The 18,474-nt window shown below is 44.5% G+C and overlaps 1 protein-coding gene across 2 annotated transcripts; it reads left to right on the forward strand.

Annotated features, from left to right (window-relative positions):
• The first annotated feature begins 16,803 nt into the window (after positions 1–16,803).
• LOC135829508 (uncharacterized) lies at positions 16,804–18,217 on the forward strand. Of its 2 annotated transcripts, XM_065341912.1 has the most exons (3): positions 16,804–16,977; positions 17,056–17,280; positions 17,425–18,217. In XM_065341912.1, exons 1-3 carry the CDS (start codon positions 16,822–16,824, stop codon positions 18,211–18,213), a joined length of 1,170 nt encoding a protein of 389 aa, XP_065197984.1. In that variant the 5' UTR covers positions 16,804–16,821; the 3' UTR covers positions 18,214–18,217. The 2 variants fall into 2 exon arrangements, with proteins under 2 accessions (XP_065197984.1, XP_065197985.1); XM_065341913.1 differs by lacking the exon at positions 17,056–17,280.
• Positions 18,218–18,474: the final 257 nt, after the last annotated feature.

Consider the following 18,474-nt stretch of genomic DNA (forward strand, 5'->3'; position numbering starts at 1 on the left):
TTAGCTGGGTAGTCATACCGGTTAGCTGGGTAGTTATACTGATTAGCTGGGTAGTTATACTGGCTTAGTACTATTCTCCGAATTGTTGGTTACTAACTTAGTCTACTAGTAAATTCCAATTCCTCGAAAGTGTACTATATTGCATTCCATATTTAGCATTTGATTGCTCCTTCTAGCCCTGTGTTTCAGGCTCTACTGAGCCTACCTGGTAGACCCCCACCGCTTTCGCCAGCAAGGCCAAAGGGGCGGGGGGGGGGGGAGGTAGGCGCGGCAGTAGGGCCTGTAGCGTAGGGCCTAGCAAGAACACTCAAGTGCTAAATATGGAGTGCATTTATAGTACGCTTACGAGTATATGCGTACGGTGTATGCAGCAGGGGTGATAGAGCAGCAGGGGTGATATGGGCTAGGCGGGGTGATATCGGCCTATATCACCCGCCTACGAAGGCCTCTGATTGGTTCAATCCATGGAAACCATCACCTGATATGTGATAACCAGGTATAAAAGCGGAAAAGAAATCGACGAGAGAAGAAATCAACTCTGCAGTTAATGCATTTTTTTTTAGATGAAAGAACCCAGCAAGGAATAATTTCAAGGAAAAAATTTCTCAAACGGAAAAGTTCGGAATTCCAGTCAGAGAATATCTATGCTGTCAGTAATGAGCCTTTAGAGCAATGCGAAAATTGACAGAGTACTGAACGCAGCGAATGTGTTCTGGAAGTTTGTTTCATTCCACAGATAATCTGAAGAGAGGGGATTTAAGGAAATGGGCGCCAGAACGAGGTAAAACTATAGAGAACGGGTGACGACAACTAAGGGATACATTGAAACGAATTAGCAAAGACGGAAACTGGTAAAAGACATGATGAAAATACAGCAAGGACAGAATATGACGACCCCACTTCAGGGATGATCAGTCATAAGTACGATTAAGAATCTGCTTCGGAGTTTCCCACTCAGGAGGGTGCCGGGTCTTACAAAGCAGATATGAACGAGCAGCAACGGCTTGCAGTCGGTCTAACGTTAGCGAATCTGAAATCTGAATCTGAAATCTGAATTGTAAACCTTGTGATGCTCTAATTTTTCTGACACAGACATAAGGGCAGCGGTGGCGGTGATAACTAGCCGCTAGTGGATCCCATGCTGGCCTCTTCACGCCTGCTGGTGATACACCAGGAGGTATTGCAAGGAGAGCTTCTGGTAAAGTATGGCGAGCTCGTTCTTATGGACGCTACATACCGCACAACGTGCTATGACCTAGCCTTGTTTTTCCTGGTTGTGCACACTAATACAGGCTACATCGTTGTGGCAGGTAAGTGGCTTGCAATGATGGAGAGTACAATGCTTCAAGTACTGTTCACGATTCATGGTTCCTCTCCGTTGTCTATGTTTTAGGCTTGGCACCCTCAAAGGACATGAGTCATCTTTCACCATTTTAAGTCTTACAAAGGAATAGCAGTTGTCCTGTCTGATTTAATTTCACTGTGCGTAGAATGTTGCGTCCAATCGGAGAGACATGCTGACATAGCTGAAGCTCTCGCTGTCATCAAGCAAAGAACTCCGTGTAGGAAACCGAAGTTTTTCATGACGGATTATTCCCAGCCTGAGATGCTTCCATTGGAGGTGGTAATTATGGGGTTTCTTTGGAATTTTTGGAGGCGCATTATTAAACCGGCTCACCCTTGTGCGTAGTGACGGTTATTGTTTTATTATTGTAAGCTTGTTCGCATTGGCATCACCAAGCAAGCTATGGTTGTTGGTTAGTTATGGTTACCGCTTGAAAATTTAAAAAAATAACAAGTAGGAGGTGCTGGTGGTGACAGTCATACTTTTTATTCTGACTTTTCCAGTTTGCATTTTCCCTCAAGCAAATGATGAAGAAGTAGAAGGTAATTATTTTTCCCGTTCTGCTGCGATCTTATTTTCGGTATGCATTCGCATGTTTCTCTGTATTTATTTAATAATTTATTGATTTTATGGAAATATTATACTTGTGAAGACAAAAACTTTCAAGATGTTTGTAATGAGCCTGAAGTGTGTCCTTTTTATGAGTATTATGGAAATATTTAAGGATTTTTATGTTATTCAAAATCGATTTTCGTGTTCCGCTCATCAGTGAATAGTATCGGAACTGAGGGTACTGTGTACAAAAAATAGAACATTTTATAACAGCATAATTAAAAGTGTGAACGAAAAAAAAGGAAGTGATACAGCATTACATAATAGGTGTCAACCATAGTGCTAAAATAATGCACAAAGCATGAGGTGATACAGTGCAACATGACACAACATTTACATCTGATAACCAGCTACGAGAACAACTTTAGCGCGACTACATGCTTATTTTGTTTACAAAGAACAGGATTATGCACACGAATACATACAGCTTCCAGAACCTTCAACTGCTTAACATAACTTGCACGGCACAAAAAAGAAAAGTGAGAACAATCTTACACACTAAGACAATCTGGACGTGATAACAAGTGACAAAATACAGCTGACTTTTTGCTCACGTCGCCCTCTTCCGTTTCATCCAGCTCCTTTCCTTCAACCTCCTCATCCTTATCCTCGTCCTCCGTCTCATCTTCATCATCATCGTTCTCATCACCACCATCATCATCATCAGTCACTTCCTCATCATCCGTTTGATGCTCAGTCTCACTGCACTCCGTATCAGCCTCCAACATCGCTCCATCATCTCCAACAGCATCACAAGTCGTTTGACCGCTGCTCCGCGTCACCGTTTCTGGGTTCTCTGCTACTGCACACCCATTTCCACTGTCCATTTTGCGTGGGCCAAGTCCATTCCGTGCATAAATTTTAAGTGAATAGTTAGCTGTGCTTCTTCTGGGTCTATGGGTAAGGATATTGGTTTCATTTTGGTTTGTCGATGATCTCCCTTTCTGTCCAGACACAGTCGGCACCGTGGGTCCCAGCACCGGGGGGACCACCGTCTCGGTAGTCACCAAAGGTAAAGGGGTTGGCTCAGGCGGAGGCAAGGGCAACTGCTGAGGTGAGGGTTCAGTGTCTCTCGGTGGCCCCTCCTCCATTCCGGGACGATGATGGTGTGCTAGAGTAGGCTCCGCTGCCGTACGCCGTGGGTCAAGAAGTGGTGGCCAGGTCACTGATCCCCCTCCGCCTGAGCCACCCCCTTTACCTTTGGTGACTACCGAGACGGTGGTCCCCCCGGTGCTGGGATCCACGGTGCCGACTGTGTCTGGACAGAGAGGGAGATAACCGACAAACCAAAATGAAACCAATATCCTTACCCATAGACCCAGAAGAAGCACAGCTAACTATTCACTTGAAATTTATGCACGGAATGGACTTGGCCCACGCATAATGGACAGTGGAAATGGGTGTGCAGTAGCGGAGAACCCAGCAACGGTGACGCGGAGCAGCGGTCAAACGACTTGTGATGCTGTTGGAGATGATGGAGCGATGTTGGAGGCTGATACGGAATGCAGTGAGACTGAGCATCAAACGGATGATGAGGAAGTGACTGATGATGATGATGGTGGTGATGAGAACGATGATGATGAAGATGAGACGGAGGACGAGGATAAGGCGGAGGAGGTTGAAGGAAAGGAGCAGGATGAAACGGAAGAGAGCGAAGTGAGCAAAAAGTCAGCTGTATTTTGTCACTTGTTATCACGTCCAGATTGTCTTAGTGTGTACGATGATTCTCACTTTTCTGTTTTGTGCCGTGCAAGTTATGTAAAGCAGTTGAAGGTTCTGGAAGCTGTATGTATTCGTGTGCATAATCCTGTTCTTTGTAAACAAAAGAAGCATGTAGTCGCGCTTAAGTTGTTCTCGTTGCTTGTTATCAGATGTAAATGTTGTGTCATGTTGCACTGTATCACCTCATGCTTTGTGCATTATTTTAGCACTATGGTTGACACCTATTATGTAATGCTGTATCACTTCCTTTTTTTCGTTCACACTTTTAATTATGCTGTTATAAAATGTTCTATTTTTTGTACACAGTACCCGCAGTTCCGATACTATTCACTGATGAGCGGAACACGAACATCGATTTTGAATAACATAAAAATCCTTAAAAATTTCCATGAACTCGTTGTTGTCTGGCCATGTCTGCATCGATTATACTCTTTATTGCACTAATAAAATTGCTTTCTCCACGCCGACTCTTTATTTTATTTATTTTATTCCAAGCACTACATGGCTGGGGTAGCCAATGACGACTTTGCGTGGCGATTGCAGGGTTTTTATAGCCAACCATGGCTAACATGGAAAAGAGTAAGCAGTCAAAAAGAAAAGGAAAAGCAGAAAGAAGCAAATATGGACTAATATTGTGATCTTTGTGTGCTTGATGGAACTATAGGTTTTCCCTAGAGGGAGAATATTTCTCTGTGATTTCCACAGAGAGCAGGCGTGGCAGCGCGGGACCAAAGATCGTTCCCATGGCTTAAGTGATGATGAGGCCGCACCACTGCTAGAAAGCTTGCGCCAATTGGCTTATTCTTCACTGTGTCGAGAGGCGGGACAATCTCCAGACAGGAATGAGATTGAACATCTTCAAACTTTGCCTTTGTAGAATTTTTCGTCAATTTTTGATTTTCCCTGATGTTGCAAGTGCTTTGTGGTACTGTGGTATGTGTGTATAATACCATGGATTTGTTCCTGTGTTTCAGACACTACCGTGAAGCGGAATCAAAGCTGCGTAGCCTTGATGTGTGGTGCGCCAATAAGCATGTGCGAAATTTGCTGAATGCCAAAATTAATGGCAATCTATCCCAGAGGTACTATTTGTGTTTGATTACTAGAGTTGGATGGCTCAGAGGGCAGAATGTTATTGGCTGTTCCTGAGAGTGTTCAGTATTGTGTTCTATTTCATACAGCGGTGGTCCAGGGCATGGACAGAGCGTGAATACCACCACAACGTGTTTTCGAACAATGGAATCGAGGCTCAAAGCAAGGTTCGCATATTTAGCATAGCGGATTAAGCTGGACAGTACACATACACATGAGCCTATGTTTTGTCTTGTTACATCCGAGATCATCAGTGACTATGTCACCGAGTGTTCATCTGAGATCATCAGTGACTATGTCACCGAGTGTTCATCCGAGATCATCAGTGACTATGTCACCGAGTGTTCATCTGAGATCATCAGTGACTATGTCACCGAGTGTTCATCCGAGATCATCAGTGACTATGTCACCGAGTGTTCATCTGAGATCATCAGTGACTATTTCACCGAGTGTTCATCCGAGATCATCAGTGACTATGTCACCGAGTGTTCATCTGAGATCCTCAGTGACTATGTCACCGAATGTTCATCTGAGATCATCAGTGACTATGTCACCGAGTGTTCATCTGAGATAATTAGTGACTATGTCACCGAGTGTTCATCCGAGATCATCAGTGACTATGTCACCGAGTGTTCATCCGAGATCATCAGTGACTAAGTCACCGAGTGTTCATCTGAGATCATCAGTGACTATGTCACCGAGTGTTCATCCGAAATCATCAGTGACTATGTCACCGAGTGTTCATCTGAGATCATCAGTGACTATGTCACCGAGTGTTCATCCGAGATCATCAGTGACTATGTCACCGAGTGTTCATCTGAGATCATCAGTGACTATGTCACCGAGTGTTCATCTGAGATCATCAGTGACTATGTCACCGAGTGTTCATCTGAGATCATCAGAGACTATGTCACCGAGTGTTCATCTGAGATCATTAGTGACTATGTCACCGAGTGTTCATCCGAGATCATCAGTGACTATGTCACCGAGTGTTCATCTGAGATCATCAGTGACTATGTCACCGAGTGTTCATCCGAGATCATCAGTGACTATGTCACCGAGTGTTAATCTGAGATCATCAGTGACGATGTCACTGAGTGTTCATCCGAGATCATCAGTGACTATGTCACCGAGTGTTCATCTGAGATCATCAGTGACTATGTCACCGAGTGTTCATCCGAGATCATCAGTGACTAAGTCACCGAGTGTTCATCTGAGATCATCAGTGACTATGTCACCGAGTGTTCATCCGAGATCATCAGTGACTATGTCACCGAGTGTTCATCTGAGATCATCAGTGACTATGTCACCGAGTGTTCATCCGAGATCATCAGTGACTATGTCACCGAGTGTTCATCCGAGATCATCAGTGACTATGTCACCGAGTGTTCATCTGAGATCATCAGTGACTATGTCACCGAGTGTTCATCTGAGATCATCAGTGACTATGTCACCGAGTGTTCATCTGAGATCATTAGTGACTATGTCACCGAGTGTTCATCCGAGATCATCAGTGACTATGTCACCGAGTGTTCATCTGAGATCATCAGTGACTATGTCACCGAGTGTTCATCCGAGATCATCAGTGACTATGTCACCGAGTGTTAATCTGAGATCATCAGTGACTATGTCACTGAGTGTTCATCCGAGATCATCAGTGACTATGTCACCGAGTGTTCATCTGAGATCATCAGTGACTATGTCACCGAGTGTTCATCCGAGATCATCAGTGACTAAGTCACCGAGTGTTCATCTGAGATCATCAGTGACTATGTCACCGAGTGTTCATCCGAGATCATCAGTGACTATGTCACCGAGTGTTCATCTGAGATCATCAGTGACTATGTCACCGAGTGTTCATCCGAGATCATCAGTGACTATGTCACCGAGTGTTCATCCGAGATCATCAGTGACTATGTCACCGAGTGTTCATCTGAGATCATCAGTGACTATGTCACCGAGTGTTCATCTGAGATCATCAGTGACTATGTCACCGAGTGTTCATCTGAGATCATTAGTGACTATGTCACCGAGTGTTCATCCGAGATCATCAGTGACTATGTCACCGAGTGTTCATCTGAGATCATCAGTGACTATGTCACCGAGTGTTCATCTGAGATCATCAGTGACTATGTCACCGAGTGTTCATCTGAGATCATCAGTGACTATGTCACCGAGTGTTCATCTGAGATCATCAGTGACTATGTCACCGAGTGTTCATCTGAGATCATCAGTGACTATGTCACCGAGTGTTCATCTGAGATCATCAGTGACTATGTCACCGAGTGTTCATCTGAGATCATCAGTGACTATGTCACCGACTGTTCATCTGAGATCATCAGTGACTATGTCACCGAGTGTTCATCTGAGATCATCAGTGACTATGTCACCGAGTGTTCTTTCTTACAAGAACATGTTAGCCAATTACCGGTATTCGTGTCAATACGTTCTCTTTTCTCATGATTATAATATCTATTCTTATCTGATTGTCTTCTTTGAAAGATCCTGAAATATGCCTTTCTGAAAACTATAACTAACAACGGCAAGAAAAGGACGCTTAGTGAAACCTTCACCATTATTGTTGAGCAGTTCCTACCTGAACAGCGAGATAAGTACCTGAAGAAGGTAAACGTCTTCACTTTTATGACCATATCCACGTTTCACGTCACTAGCATCTAAATTATACACCCCACTGAACGGGCAACTGCACTGTTTGGACACCCAAAGTACAGTACATGTACTGTGTCTGTTTTACCTCCGTACCTGAACTCTTAATGAATTGCGTTGTATTTCTTCAGATACAACGACTACGTACCAGTAAAGCTACGCGACCGGCCTGCCCAGGAATGTCATCCTGCACTGCATGGAACGCAAGCAGTCGTCTCAGGAGTTCTTGCCACGTAGGTAATTCCTTGTTGAGTGCACACAACAACGTGGCAACGAGAGGCTGTTTTCGCTCAAATTTTATTATTACAATGCTTCACGCTCTGACCGATTGTCGGCCTCATGTTCATTGTACCTAGTAGCCTTCGGGTTTAAACGATTCATAGTCTGTACTGCATGTGCATCTCCTTGATCTCACAGTTGCAACAAGCAAGCCTTGCTCCACGTTCATGCTGTGCAGCTCATTGATACATGAACACATTTCAAAATGTATTCTCGCAAAAGGAACTTAATGGGGAGGTGCAACGATTTTTTCGAGTAGGGTCCAGAAGAAAGACAATTTCATATCAGTTCGAATGGCATATCTCTCGCTTCCATACGATAAGCCAAACTTGCCAAATCGCCAGATGTATACTCACGTTGCCATAGCGACCAGCGCAGTGATGACGTATGAAAGGCTTAGGTCCTCCACAGAGAAGGTCGATCACTGCAGAAATTTGTCATTTTCAATTGTCTTATTGTATTCACGATGTGAAAGAAGTGCTGTGTTCAATGCTGTTAGTGCCGTGAACTATTTATCGCCCTTCTCATGCATTTCCCTAGGCTGACTGTGCCTAGGAAATGGTTTCTTCCAGGACAAGATGCTTGGAATTCGCCATCTCTCCTGAGACATTTTCAGCAAACTTTCAAACCTACGACATTATTTCATTCGTCAATCTCCGCCACCCGTCGTCTCACCTGGCTTCAGAAGATGTTACGAGAGATAGGAGAGTCGCCAGGAAGCATCACATTCATCTTCAGGAAGTGGAAAGAGCAAACGGCATTGTCCTTGGTTGGGGGGAAATGCTGAACGTCTGATTTGTCCCAACCAAGATTTCAGCATTTTGTTCGTCACTATTTTCGCTTGTCTGCTGGTGTCTCCGCACTCCAGCTTTCTCCTGTCGGTGTCACGTCCCAGTGCACAACCGAGTTGACTACTATCAAACAGTTCACTGCACTAACAGCATTGAACACAGCCCTTCTTTCACTTCATGAATACAATAAACTAATTGAAAATGACCAAATTCTGCAGTGATCGACCTTCTCTGTGGTGGAGCTAAGCCTTTCGTACATCATCACTGCGCTAGTCGCTATGGCAACGTGAGTATACAATTGGCGATTTGGCAAGTTTAGCTTATCGTATGAAAGCGAGAGATATGCCGTTCGAACCGATATCAAATTTTCTTTCTTCTGGACCACACTCGAAAAATCGATGCACTTCCCCTTTAAGAGAGTCCATCAGTTTTGAGTAGTAGTAGTAGTAGTATTCTTTTATTTTCCATCGGAAGCCTCAACAGTGATGAACACAACTCTTAAGAGAGCCGATAACAGGGTAGAGGGGTGTGGGGTGAGAAAAAATAATAATAATAATAATAATAATAAGAGATATTTAAACTAAACTAAACTGATACTTGGAACAATAAAGCAGCAGTAAGCAGTAAGCAGTAAACATAGGTATACAATACAAGCGATGCAGATCAATGAGGCCGTTTGCTGAAAAGAAGATCTAAATACTTCTGAAAAGACGCTGCGTCTTTAAGCATGGTCATAATGGGATAGTGCAAGAATTAAAGAGATGTTTATAAAACGAATTTAAACTAGGAACGCAGTAAACACAGTTATACAATACAGGCGGTGCAGATCAATGAGGGAGTTTGCTGAAAAGAAGATCAAAATACTTCTGAAAAGACGCTGCGTCTTTTAGCATGGTCTGAAGGTGCTTAGCAAATGTTGTGCGGTGCTGGGTGCGCCACTCCACAGGCAAAGAATTAAAGAACAGGGCAGCACGATTTGAAAAGGAATTGACACCGTCAGTCGTCCGGAATTTAGATATTGCAATAGCAGCATTAAAAGAGCTTCTTGTTGTCCTAGGGCCGGTTGAAACTTGAGGGAAAAGGTCCGTCAGATTTGGGAGAGGGAAAACGACATGATTAACATGGATAAATTTAGCAATGCTACGAATAAGGTAATGTTCAAACGGATCAATCGACAATCTAGCTAACAGCGGCATGACGTCCTCTTGTAGTTTCGAGCCACAAGCAGCGCGTACAGAACGACGATAAACGGACGAGAGTCGCTGTCGGTCCTTGGCGGATAGCTTCATTGCAAAGCAAGAGCAGCAGTATAATAAGTCAGGCAGGATAACCGAGAGGATAAACTGCCGTGTTGCCTTCAAACTTAGTTGCCGAAAACACCGTCGAAGAGCGCCAATTTTCGTGCAAGTCTTCCTAACGATAACGTCTATGTGACCAGACCAAGAAACATCACTGTCTACAATGACTCCCAGGATTCTCGTGCTAGACACTTGAGTCAGAGGCTGTTGGTTAAAAACGATTGGAGTTGAGAGGGGTTGAGAAGACTTAGAAATCATCAAAGTTACAGTCTTTGTTGTATTAATGCGCAGCCCAAGCTCGTCTAGATCCACAGAAATTGCAGATAACGAATCAGTAACGGTAGCGACGGCCTCAGCTTGTGTACGTCTGCTGGCATACAACGTCATGTCGTCAGCGAACATCGGGAGCTTGCAAGAAAAGGCCTCTGCTGTCAATGGGAGCTTCCGTACATATATGTTAAATAGCACCGGACCCAGAATGGTGCCCTGTGGCACGCCACTAGTGATTGCCACCAACGGAGATGTTCCAGTGTGGGTAACCACCCGCTGTTGTCTGGCACAAAGGTATGATCGGAACCAGGCCAGGGCCACTCCCGAAATACCGACAGCTGCGAGAGCAAGAAGAAGCTGTTGATGCTTCACCATATCGAACGCTTTTTTCAAATCAATACAGACAACCGCCGTATGCAGTCCAGCGTCGCGCGAGACAAGCCAGTCGTTCGTAACCTTGGTGAGAAGCTGTCCGGTAGAACGGTGCTTCCGAAAGCCAAACTGGTCCACATGGAATGGGCAACGATCATTAAAAAAAAGATGTATACGAGAAAACACAAGCCCCTCCAGGAGCTTGGCTAGGATAGATGTTAAAGACACTGGGCGGTAGTTAGAAGGGCAGTCGCGGGGGCCTTGAGTTGACTTCAGAATTGGTGTAATGTTTGCAATTTTGAACAAGGATGGGAATTGACCAGACGAGAGGGAAGTGTTGAATAAGATAGCAAGTGATAGAGCAATTACGCCTTTTGATATTTTAAGTAGACACGGAAGAATGCCGTCCGGTCCAGGGGCTTTATTACTTTGGAGGTCACCGATCCGAAGCTTCACCTCTGCTACTGTAATGGCTGAAAACGTAGTAAGGTCGTCGGATTTAGCAGGTCCCATTGGGAGCTTGTAATTCGCTTCCTTATCTGTGACAATCGAGTGAAAATAGTCGTTCAATCGCTCAGGTGGGATGGTAACCGTTTGCTTCGGAGAGGAACGCTTTGTGATCATATTCAAGGCTTTCCAGAACTGCCGAGGCTCCCGTTCATACCGCTGGCACTGGTCTGAAAAGTAAAGATTCTGTAGGTGTCGATACAAGTTATTGCACTGGTTGCGCAGCCGCTTGAATTGTACAGATAGGCTCTCGTCTCGAAAGTTAGTAGCTTTTAGTTTCTTGAAGACCGATTTGCGCTTTCTAATCAAGGCAAGGAGGGGCGAGGTCATGAACGGGCAATTTTTCCGACGGGACTTCCTGTGTTTCCTGGTTACGTACGGTGCGATGATATCAAGCACAGCATTGACTTTCCCTGTCCACTCGTCCAACATCAGGTCTGGGGTACGGGATGTAAAGATATGAAGATCGGAGGACAGCAGCATATCGCAGAAACGCTGAGCGTTGAAGTTCCGGTAGTCTCTGCGTGTTTGATGGGTAGTAGTATTGCTCCGCGCATCCATGATGGGCACTGGGACGGAAGTAATGACGAGGCGATGGTCTGAAAACTCACAGTCCACGACAGAGGCTGACGGAACTCGATCAATGTTTATGAGAATACAGTCAATGGATGTACGGGTAGAGCCTGTTATTCTTGTTGCTTCAGTTACTTTTTTGGCCAGTCTGCACGGAAGTAGCAACGTGTCTTTGAGATGGTGGAACGCACTGGACGTCTGACGCAGAAAGTCCACATTTATGTCACCTAGCAACACAATATTCTCGCCGTCCAGCTGCTCCGTGGATGTAGCGAGCCGATTCCAAAACTCTACCGGCTCGGATGGGGGACGGTATATGCAACCAAACAAGGTACTATCTTTGCCTGTGCCAGCTCTAAGCCACATCAACTCTAGACTGGAGTGTGAGTGGTCCAAGATGTGCTTAGCCTTAACATGTTCCTTTACGAAGATGCAGATCCCGCCTCCTTTACGACATGGAGTGCAGGAGGATAGGCAAGTGCATCCATCAGCGCACGGCCTGTCTCGACGTAAGAGAATTGTGCCTGGTACAGAAACCTCAGTGTCCGAGATGCTTGAGTCGAGCCACGTTTCCGTAACCGCCAGCAGATCTAGGCAGTGCTCATCTATTAGCTTAGTTATATTATTATTATTATACGCATTCCCGCGTTGAAGTGTAGCAGCAATATGCTGCGTCCACAGCTTCGCTTATGCAGAATGGCTTGGGTGAGAGGAGAGGGGAGAGAAAGCAACAAGGCAACCAACATCTATGAAATTGGTCACAATAACATGAAGAGAACCAACCTAAATATGCATGATTGCACAAGAATGGAGACGACAAAATATAATGGCTATAAATAAAAAGCCTATAATCATTGTGCCACAAAACCGGTACACAGGAGATCTGTCGACAATGTAAAGAAACATAAAACTCAGTTACTCAATACAGGTTCCACTAAATTACAAGAGAACAACGCTACAACGTTAGAATTGCTGCAAAATTATTGCAAGTGTAGAGAACGAGTCCAATACAAAATGAAAACCATGAACAGACTGACCCGAAGTTATTTTGGGAACAAATTGTACTACATGTACTTGCTGACACTGACGCTGACGGAACACGAATTTGAGTTGAATACTCACGAAGTCTTGTACATGCACATCATTATGCGCCGGTGTTGTGGAGTAAACAGGTACGTCAGTCACCAATCCAGCTTCAGCTCCACGCTCGCTTCAGCAGAATGTTGCCCGCGTTTGCTTTGCCTCCACACGGATAGACGACCAGCGCAGAGTCCCGCAGCTCCGTGGCCGTAAGGTTTTGATATTCGCCGTTAGCGCCGTCAAGTCTCAGTCCACCTCTCACACCAAGCCGCCCTATGAAAATCTTTCTCTCTCCATTGGAGTGCTCCCCAGTTGCGCGAGGAGACTAGAGAAATTCCTCCGGTGAGCGAGGAAGAAGAGCGGAGTTACCCAACTCAACCATTGGCTTAGTTATAACATGGGTTTTATGTCGTAGGCTGCAAATGTTTATGTGGCCAACATTTAGTCGGTTGGATGGATGAATTGTAGAGTAGAATGCTGGGGTTGAGGGATTTGGAGACGAAGGGGTGAACACAGGAGCATGCGGGTTCAGAGGCTGTGAATACCGGTAGGTGGTGTGTGGCATTATGTGAGTGCTGGAGCTGTGCCGTCAGCACCAAAGCGCCATTCACGAACTGCAAAACCGAGCGAGTCCGGCCAAAATGCTTTGTCCTGTACGGTGGTGGCGTCCGACGCCAGCACTGTGACCCTGGCAAACCCTGTTCGGAAGCGCTCCGAGGTGTACACAACACTCTGCACGATGTGTACATCCTGTGCCTGACAATGCTCTGCAATTGATTTGGCATCACATTCGGGGTCCACGTTGCCAACGTAGAACACTAGGGAGGTTTAGTCCCACGTAATCCGTGGGTACTTTACGTGGGTGTACCACGTGATACTCAGTGACCCACGTACAGACGTTTTCTGATTCACGATATGCCGTGGATGGAGGCTCACCCACGTTCGGTCAGAACGCGAGTGAAAATGAAAGTGCAGCACATTGCGCTGGTTGTGAGTGTGCTCAAATGTAGCAGATTTAGATCACCCGAAATAAAACTAAAATGTGGAACGTGGGCGAGTTTCACTTTCACCTGCTCAATTTTTGTAGTTTCGTGCAGTCGTCTCACTTTTTGTAGTTTCGTGCAGTCGTCTCACTTTTCTTCGTCATCGATCATGGCTGATGTTGAGGAGGTGGTTGTGGTCGGTACGCCGAAGATCACGCCAACCAAAAATACTGTTCGTTTCTCGCTGAAGGATGATATAGCTCTGTTCATGGAGGTATCAACCTACGACCGGCCTTTCCAGTAAGTGAAATTTTCAAATAAACGACATACGATTTCGTTCCCATATTTAGAACTGCCTTTGTATAACTAATTTCATTCCCATATTAGGATTGATTTTGCATGTTATGCTCTGTGTTGTTTAGGTACAACTCACCCCACTGGGCAAAGGTCGCCCAGACCATAAAGGGGCAGTCTCCCAAATTCGTGAACTCTGGAGAGAGGACCTTCAGGGAAAGGTGCCAGAACCAGGTCAAGGCACACATACAAGGGGGGAACACCAGTCTCAAACAGTAAGAATTCTTTTTTGGGAACATGGTTTTCCGTTGTGAAATGCTGTGGTCATAATAATAATAATATTATTATTGTAGAAAGGAAAAGGACATCATAATAATACGAGTTAAGAGTAACTCTCCATCACTGTAACTGGACACTATATACAGTCAGAAAGTGCAATAACTAGGCACAAAACTGACAGAGTACTGAGACATTCGACGTCCTGACACCTAGCTTCAACACATCTTCGTAGCGCTAACCGACAGCCTTCCAACTTGGAAGGTTCAAGGTTATGAAAAGACCAAAGAGGGGAAGGCAAGCGCAACGAAAACGAGCAAAAGCTACAGTCCCAACGGAACAAAGAATGTCGATTGTTAGGTACTGGACGATGACGTGTGTGTGTGTGTGTGTCAAGTCGTCGGCGGAATAGCGCGAGCTCCAGTGTGGGAGCAAACCCATTCCTAAACAAAATCATCGCCGAAGTCGCAACCTCTATTTCGTATTATTATTATTATTATTAAATTTTGAATAGGGCATATGCATGGCAGATGGTTATGTTCATTAACCTTCATTCACCTTCAGCCGGCTTCAAGTCATTTGGTTGTGAGATACATGTACCTCCCATATTTACACTTTTCACACTCATACTTTTATACACATGTATAAAGAGTGGCTTACAGTTAGACCTGACAAGTAAGTTGACAAGTGCTCTACGAGAGAGGTTGGAAGCTCAGGGCCCTACGCTATGCTTTTTTGCCTTCATGACCTAGACAAAAAAGCATAGGGATGTTATAAATTCTTATAAGTTTCTACTTTTTGTTTTTAGACATAACCTGGGATTCGAACCCGCACTATCGCCCTGCATGTCTCCCCCGATACACTTCACATACATACTAATTCTTCCAAGTTGCTTCACGTTATGATCTTGTATTTGAAAGCCCTATTTGAATATGCATTGTGGCCAGCCGTCTTTGATTGTACGGCACGGTACGGGATAGGTACGGGACAAGTACGGTCGAGGGTAATACGACACCATCTACCGCCTTGATGACGGCAAAAAAAGAAAAGGGATGTTATACATTTTTCAATTCTCCTATTTTTGTTCAGGCATTACCTGGAATACGAACCCGCACTATCGCCCTACATGCATTCCCCCATACACTTTGCATTCATACTCATTCTTCCAAGTTGCTTCACAATATGATCTTGCGTTTGAAAGCCCTATTTGAATATTGCGGCCAGCTGTATGTGGCCAGCTGTGTTTGATGGTACGGTACGGTACGGGACAGATACGGGATAGCGCCAGGCGTGACACAAACACACAAACAAACACCAAATTAAAGCTGTGTGGACCCTGGCTAGCGCCAGACGTTACTGAAGTAACGTCTTCTGCATAGCTGCGGGAATAAAGTTTAATTTCAATCAAACTCTCAGTCAAATTGCAGCTGCATGCAGTTAGTCTCCAGCCTTCCAATCAATTGTATGAATAATTATGTATGTTTTATGTTTGTGGTGTGCTGTCTTGGATTAGATCAGGAACCGCTGAAGACTATAGTGAAAAAGATCGCTTGCTTGATGGCCTTGCGGAACTCTACAAAGAGGAGCAAGGTATCAAGATAGAGGCAGCAGAAAAAAAGAAAGAAGTTACGACCAAAGAGGAGGCGGACAAGGATCTCGGTGTGAGGATTATTCAAGGAGCAACAGCTACTTTGAAAAACAAGCCAACCACTCCGACAGGTGAGAAGTGAAAATGATTTGTGCTGTATTCTACTCTAGTACTTTCCATTGTGATCATTGACCAATGACCAGTGTGTTACAGATGTATTACAAAAAAACACATCATCATCATCAACATCATCATCATCACCTGCATGGCGTCCTGACTTGGGCGTTGTTCAAAACGTTTAACGTCATTCTTTACTAATTAAGTAAGTCATGGAATAACACTTCTGTGTTGTGTATTTCCTTTGTTTTGCACACCATGCAGGCAAGGAACCAGCACCTAAGAGGAGAAGGACATCGTCGGATGCAGTGGCTTCCCTGAACGACCGGTTGGGTGACCTCGTTGACATTCGGAAACGCGAACTGGAGCTGCGCGAACGGGAGCTTGCTCTGCGTGAAGCAGAGACGGCAACATACCGCACTCTGATTGAGAATAAACAGAAATAAACTACTTTGCTCTTAATACTTGCTGAATTGTAGCAGTAGTAAGTAACGAGCGGGTTCTGGGACAGGGGGCGCCCGGGTCCCAAAAAATGGGGTATTATTGAAAAATGGGGTACTAATAGTACCCCATTTTTGCGGTGAAAATTATTTTTGGCCCGGTTTTTTTGCGGATAAAAATAAGTGCCAGGGGGTGCCCCTACCTCAAAAAAAAGGGGGTATTATTGAAAATATGTATTGGGGTGTTATGCTCTACCCTAAACAATAAGGTAATATGGTGTCATGATTTGGAATTCTGCATGTATCATTAATTTTGATTTTTAGGGGTGGGTAATATGTCCTGCCCTACATCATAATATTGCATTCCGATGTCTAAAATATTACTATTTCTGTCAATGTTATCTCACTTTTTCCAATTTTATAATCAGAACTCATAGTTTTGCAGTATTTTGACTTGTAATTTCAATTTTTCGGATCATTTTCCGGATCTTCTGGAGACGGTACTCGATCATCCAATGGACTCTTCGACGGGATACATGGTGGAGTGCGATTTAAGGATTCCAGATGGTGTGCATGACATGATGAATGATTATCCGTTGGCTCCTGAGAAGATGAAGGTGACACGAGATATGCTTTCTCCATATCAGACCCACATGGCAGAGAAACTAATGGTAAGTCATGGTCTATCTGGTGGATATGCTTGTATTAATCTTCTAAGGTTTGTGCATATCTATACTGTACTCTTGTAGGTGAGCGGTTTGGAAGCGAAGAAACTGGTGCCAAATCTACTACCGAAAGAGCACTATGTTCTGCACTACAGAAACTTGCAGCAGTATGTGTCCTTGGGTGTGGAGATTACAGATGTGCATCGTGTGCTCTCCTTCACACAACACCCATGGATGAAGCCATACATCGACACTAATACTGACCTGAGAAAGCTATCAACTTCTGATTTCGAGAAAGACTTCTATAAGGTGGGTACTCCACATCATGTGTGTGTGTGTGTATTTAGCGATAGTGTGGGATCTAGTATGTACTGGAAGTGTGAATGACCTGAAGATAACAGTTTTCTTATTGTTGTTTTTCTTGTCTTTTCTTTGTATGCCTGTTTATCGTAGTTGATGAACAATGCTGTATATGGCAAGACCATGGAAAACGTTCGAAACAGAGTAAACATCAAGCTCATTCGTGAACAGGATGAAAAACCACGTCTCCAGAAAAGCATCAACAAACCTTCGTACATCCGCAGTGTAACCTTTGAGAACGATCTGATAGCAATCGAGTTTGCCAGGACAAAGGTGACTCTCAATAAACCCATTTATGTGGGTACAGCCATCCTCGATCTGTCGAAGCACTTGATGTATTCCTTTTACTATGAAGTTCTCCTACCCCGCTATGGACAAAATGTACGTTTGCTCTACACTGATACTGATAGTCTGATCGTACATATTCAAACGGATGATCTGTACACGGATATGTCAAACAACATAACAGCCTATGACACATCCAACTATTCACCATCCCACCACCTGTACAGCACGGTCAACAAGAAGGTGGTAGGGAAGTTCAAGGACGAACTAGGTGGCAAACCCATCAAGGAGTTCATTGGTTTGCGGAGCAAGATGTACGCATACCGCTGTGAAGACAACGACGACAATGGCAAGCGTGCCAAAGGTGTGCAGAGAAGCGTGTTGAAAAACACCATAACCGTCGATGATTATCGAACATGTCTCGTCGAGGAGTCTCAGCTGAAGAGAACAATGAATGTTCTTCGAAGTCGACGACATTGCATTCACGGAGAGGACCTACACAAGATTGCCCTCAGTGGATTCGACAGTAAGCGCTACATTCTGGAGGATGGTATCAACACCCTGGCATTCGGACACAAGGATATTCCAAAGCACTGATGGATTTCCACACATACTAGAGCATATGTCATATCTTCTCATGAAATACATTGTAAATACTATGCGATTCATAATATTCACGTTAATCCAAAGCATGAGCTACATTGTACATATGAAATGCTAATACTTTTTGAGATCATTCACATCCTTCTTTGTTAACCAGGTATGGAATTTTTCGTCTTGATAACCCTTCCATTTGACGAGCCGACTGTTCTTGTTGTATTTCAACACCTTATCGAATCTCAATCCTGTGTGTCTGGC

This window comes from Sycon ciliatum, chromosome 13 (genome assembly GCF_964019385.1).
Source record: "Sycon ciliatum chromosome 13, ocSycCili1.1, whole genome shotgun sequence".
Lineage (NCBI taxonomy): Eukaryota > Metazoa > Porifera > Calcarea > Leucosolenida > Sycettidae > Sycon > Sycon ciliatum.